At 39.7% G+C, this 941-nt stretch overlaps 1 protein-coding gene across 1 annotated transcript in view; it reads left to right on the top strand.

The window, feature by feature from the left end:
- Positions 1-941, top strand: part of trappc9 (trafficking protein particle complex subunit 9) — a 254,895-nt gene that overhangs the window by 34,127 nt on the left and 219,827 nt on the right. The window contains exon 8 of the mRNA XM_008285913.1: positions 723-868. Coding sequence (XP_008284135.1) covers positions 723-868 — 146 coding nt within the window. The remainder of the gene's footprint in view (positions 1-722; positions 869-941) is intronic.

Here is a 941-nt window from a genome sequence, read left to right as displayed (position 1 = left end):
AGACAGGTCCGCCTCAAGGCAGCACAAATGAGTTGGATTTACATAAACTCACAGGCTTTACAATTCCTGTATTCATTCTTCTTGTTCTTAAAAACTTTGAGGTTTTACAAGTAATACACGTGGGCAGGAAAATTGTTCCATTAGATTTATTTAGAGCGCTCAGAGCTTTTTGAGCGTGAAAGTAATTCAGGAAATATGAATTCTTTTGCACGTCCTGCATTAGCGGGTGACTGTGAAAGAGATCATAAAAATCATTAGTGTAAAACCTTAAAGCTTATTATGATGTAGTGAAATGTTTGACACATTAAGCAACGGTATCTTTATGTACAACTGTGAGCTCTGATGTGCAGGAGTCTATATCTAGCTAATTATAATTATGCTGACATGGTATCTGGGAATAAATTAATAGGCCCCTGGTCCCTGAAAGTGTGGAGTACACACTTTCCTCAAGCGGATACTTTTGTTTTATATTGGTTTGCTGAACTTGTGACCTTTAACAAAGAGCAGCATTATAAATCTTGGGCACTTTCTGGGAAAAAAAATCCTGAATATTCATAACAAACACTTGGATTAGACTGTGTAAGCAGTTGTAACTAACTTACTAAGTTGACCAAGCAGCTCCCCTCATATTGGGCAAGTGAGGATCATTAACAACAGTCTGTAACTTTTGAATGCTTGTGGAAAAATAGCACTAACTCTTGTTTCTGTGATACCCAAACTAGGTCTGTGAAGCTCCTCAATCTGCCTGTCAGTCTGCGGCCCCACAAAGTGAAAGGCCTGCTGGGACAGAACATGTCCACCGCCAGCCCCTTCATCTACTCGCCTATCATCATGCACAACAGAGGAGAGGAGCGCTGTAAGAAAATAGGTGAGTGCAGTGAAGAGTTTGGTGTGTTTCATTTCTGTACAAAGACTGTTTGAAATTTAACGCAACAGAAACT

Source organism: Stegastes partitus, unplaced genomic scaffold (genome assembly GCF_000690725.1).
Source record: "Stegastes partitus isolate 25-593 unplaced genomic scaffold, Stegastes_partitus-1.0.2 Scaffold422, whole genome shotgun sequence".
NCBI classification, from domain to species: Eukaryota; Metazoa; Chordata; class Actinopteri; family Pomacentridae; genus Stegastes; species Stegastes partitus.
The sequence above is the reverse complement of the archived record's forward strand: the minus strand, read 5'-3'. Positions and strand labels throughout refer to the sequence as shown.